Source organism: Condylura cristata, unplaced genomic scaffold (assembly GCF_000260355.1).
Source record: "Condylura cristata isolate star-nosed mole 26May11 unplaced genomic scaffold, ConCri1.0 scaffold00042, whole genome shotgun sequence".
NCBI lineage: Eukaryota > Metazoa > Chordata > Mammalia > Eulipotyphla > Talpidae > Condylura > Condylura cristata.
The window spans coordinates 6245892-6249786 of NW_004567143.1; the positions used below are offsets into that span (position 1 = coordinate 6245892).

Here is a 3895-nt window from a genome sequence, read left to right on the forward strand (position 1 = left end):
GCCCCGCCGCATCTGCGCACCGCGGCGTCGAGCCGGGCGGACGCTGCCTCGGCTCCCCGCTGTCCGATCCTCTGCGCAGTGCGACCCCGCCCCTGCTGCGGCCGGGTGACCCCGCGGTGGCCCTGCTGGAGATGTCCCGGTGACTCTCCCTGCCTGGCTGGAGCCCAGGGACCTTAAAGTCGTACCCTGGAGAGAAGTCCTGAGAGGTCTTTATAAGTAGCAAGCCCTGCGACGTAAACGCTCCGCGTTTGCAGCAACGTTGCTTGCTCCGCGGACTTCCGTTGCAGCCCGCGGCCGCGCGAGCGGCCGAGGATGCGGCCAGCGCCAGAGTTTGCTTCTGGCCTCTGTGTGGACTTGGGGCGCTAAGACCCCTCCTGGGCCCTGGGCCCTGAGCCTCGGCGGGGACCGGGACAGCGCAGCCTCTCAGGTGTTTGCGGGGACTGCGAGCCCTGCCCAGGAAAGCTGGAGGACAGCTGAGAGCACATCGTCACCGCCGCCCGGCCCTGCCAGCCCCGGACTGGACTGCGGAGTCAGTCAGCCCAGCCCGCCCGTGCCGGGCGGGAACTGGGGCTTGGAAGCTGGTGCCCGAGGGCCCGCTCAGCAGCCCAGGTTGGCAGGCCCGGCGAGACCGAGGCTAGCTGCGGGGGCTCAGGGCCCAGGTGCCGTGAGGGTCTGTCCCCCCCAACCCAAGCCTGCAGGCAGCCGCTGCCTCGTGGTCCCGCCGGCTCGGTCCGGCGGGGCTGTGGGCAGGTGGCTCCATGCTCTGGGGTCTGTGATGGGTTTGGGGGTGCGGGGGTGGTGAGGTCTCCCCAGAAAATGTGCAGTGTGTTCACATCACCTTCCCGTGTGCCTTACCTCGCTTCTGGGTTGTGATGGGGCCTTCCTGCTGGACAGCACCCTAGTGCACCCACGGGGATGGGCTGCGGCGGGCCCATGGTGCTGTGGACAGGTGGGGGTGGGCTCTCTGGGGCCAGGTGGGCTGCCGCTGTGGCCGTGAACTGACAGGAAGGGTGGACTTAGGGAACGTGTTGAGCAAGAAGCAGTTGGACGTTGCCGTGGATTGTCGGAGGACCTGGCATGCAACCTGGCCTCTGGGCAGGCGCCTCCCTGCCGGCCAAGTCCTGGCCAGGGCTGCAGCCAGGAGAGGCCAGTCCCAAGGGACAGCGGCTTAGCAAGGTTTCATGAGCAGTGGCAGCTGTTTTCAAGCCACCTGTGAGCAGCAAAGCAACTTGCTCCCTCCACTTTCGCTCACGCTCCGGGTGAAAGTGCCATGTGGCCCGCAGAGGTGGTGCAGGCGTCTCCGGCACCCCAGCCTCTGGGGAGCCGTCTGGCCCCGGGCCTGTGCTGGCCACTGCTGGGCTCTGTGCCCCTGCACAGGCAACCAGCATCTGCACCTCATGGGAGCCACGTGGGGTTGTTACGGCCAAAGGACAAGGAGCTCCTGGAGTGAAAATGCGGAAACATTGAGCCCGCGCGCAGGGGCAGGACCCCGCTGCCTGCACAGGAGCCTCTTACGCCTCTGCCTCAGAGGCCCTCAGGGGGCCTGTGCCGGATGGCACCCCAGGCCGGCCCAGGGTCAGCATGGGACTCTGAGAGCGGGGTCACCTCCTGATTGGGGTGAGCGACGCCCCGTAGGCAGGTCAAGAGCTGCTTGGACACTGGTGGGGATAGGACGTCACCTCGTCCTCTGGGAAGCGCTTTACTCACACTGGGGCGCGGGACCCGGGCCTCCCGGAGGCACCTGCGCCCCAGAGTCACCCCAAGAGCGGGTCTTTGTCTTCGTGCCTCCGAGTTCACCTCGAGAATGAGCACAGGGGACGGAGCCTGGGCGCTGGGGGCGGAGGCACCTGCTGTGCAGATGGCCTGGGCCCAGGTGCGAGGGTGGGGTGCGGGGAGCTCCCGGAAGCCCCGCGGCCCTGGGAATTAAAGCAGTTTAGTGCACTTATGCCGGAGGCAGAGGAAGGGATTTTAGGGCTTGTTTAGGGCCCTGATTGTAAATCACGTGGCTAGTTCTGTTGTAAAAGCTGTGGCTCCAGGGCCCATGGGCGCCCGTCCCTGCAGGTGGGAGATTCTGCCGCATCTGTTTCCTCTGGCGGGGAAGAGGTTGCATGCCGGTCCTGGGGGCGTCCTGGGGGCTGGGGGGGGCCTGTCCGGAGCCCACTGCCGCCTCGCCTGCCTGCCTAGCGGCCGGCGGAGCAGACCCCGCACTCCGTGGCCCACACGGGTTTGGGGCCGAGGCCGGGCCGGGCTGTGGCCACTCTAATGCCCCACGAAGGCACAGGGCCGTGTGCCCCGGCCGTTCAGCGCCTCGGGACTGAGCCAGGCTGTTTGCCCTCCTGGGTTTTCTTGGGGAAGGGGCCGTCTGCTGTGGCCTCCGTGGGGGGGGCAGTCCCCGGAGCCGCCCCCGCCTCTGCTCAGCGGCCAGCCCGCCCTGAGTCCGTCTCTGACTGTCCAGCGCAGTTAACTTTGAAAGTTCAGAATCTGCAAGTTTCAACAACCCCAACTCTTGTTTGGATTTGAGCTTCTTAAAATAATCATCATCACGAACCATCTTCCTCAGACCTAACGTACGCACGGGACTGTGATTCCTGCGGCAGTGGGGCTGTGCCCGCCCGCTCTGTTTCCAGTCAGTGTCCTCCGGAGCTAGTGGGGCTTTTTTCTGTTGGCCCAAACTTCAATGTGGTTGTTTACTTGTGAATAGGGTTTTGGGTTTCTTGCACAACCTTTGCTTTATATTTCAGACAAAGCAATATCCTTTCTGTGCCCTTAAATGTGACCAAAGGGAAATACCATATTTTTACTTTTCAAGACAAAAGTTTTGTTTGTTTGTTTGTTTGTTTTTTTGTGAAATGGCAGCTCGTTTGCTTAGTGAGCTGCTGCTCAGGCCGATGTCCACTGCGGCTGCCTGGTGAGTGCAGGTGGGCATCCCGAGCGTCTGCATCGTGGTGGACGGAGACTCTGGGCACGCGCGCGTGCTGGCTGGCCAGCGGAGGTCCATTCCACCCCTCCAGGCCGCAGTGGGCAGCCACGCTCCCCCCTTGCTCCAGACACAGCAGCCCAGCTGGCCTGTCAAGGGCTACCCAGGAGCGCAGGAGCCGGTCGCCAGCCTCCAGCACTGTCCACGGCCGAAGGGCTGACTCTGCTTCCCTTGCAGAGAAGGACCAGAGATGATACCTGGAAGGCAGAGGAGCTCAGGCGGCACCTGGCGGTGGGTGAGGCCTTCCAGGTGTGGGGGGGCGTCTCCTCAGCCTGGCCCTGCAGCCCTGTCCACATCCATCTGCCCCTGTGGGTGTGGGGGGGATATCTGTGTGCAGAGAGACTTGGGGGTGAGATGGAGATCCCCAGGAGTTCCACCACGCCTGGCTGTCCGTGGAGCAGGGGCCGCGTCTCAGCTTCCTTTGGGTCCTCACCCATGGGTGCTCTGGCTTTGCCTAGCCTGCTGGGGGGGGGGCTGGCACTGGGGGCTGGCACCCAGGTGCCTCCGTGCGTGGGCCGATTCTTGGGCACAGGAGGGCGCTGTGGGAGAGCACAGCCACGGCCCCTGCCTCCCCTGCAGGGCGCACCCGCACCCGCAGTCGGCGCCAAGGAGGAGAGGAAGCACCGGGAGAAGAAGCTGCGCCGGGAGGCGGAGGCCGACGGCCGGGAGCGCAGGGCCCGGGACCCCTCGCGAGAGCCCCTGCACCGCGACAGGCCTGCGGAGTGGGACGGCCACCCCTCCCGGGAGCACCCCCGCGGGGACAGAGACAGGGACAGGCCCAAGGAGAGGAGGAAGGACGGCAGGGAGCGGGAGAGGCCAAAGGACAGGCCCCGCGAGGCGGAAGCCGACAAGGCCCAGAGCCGCGGAAAGGAGCGCGAGCGCAGGGCCCGGAGGGAGGAGCCGCGGCCCCCGCGCGCG

General features: G+C 65.8%; 1 protein-coding gene across 1 annotated transcript in view; it reads left to right on the forward strand.

Moving 5' to 3' along the window:
• Positions 1-3895, forward strand: part of WDR60 (WD repeat domain 60) — a 16007-nt gene that overhangs the window by 11720 nt on the left and 392 nt on the right. The window contains exons 3-4 of the mRNA XM_012733880.1: positions 2885-3208; positions 3557-3892. Coding sequence (XP_012589334.1) covers positions 2885-3208; positions 3557-3892 — 660 coding nt within the window. The remainder of the gene's footprint in view (positions 1-2884; positions 3209-3556; positions 3893-3895) is intronic.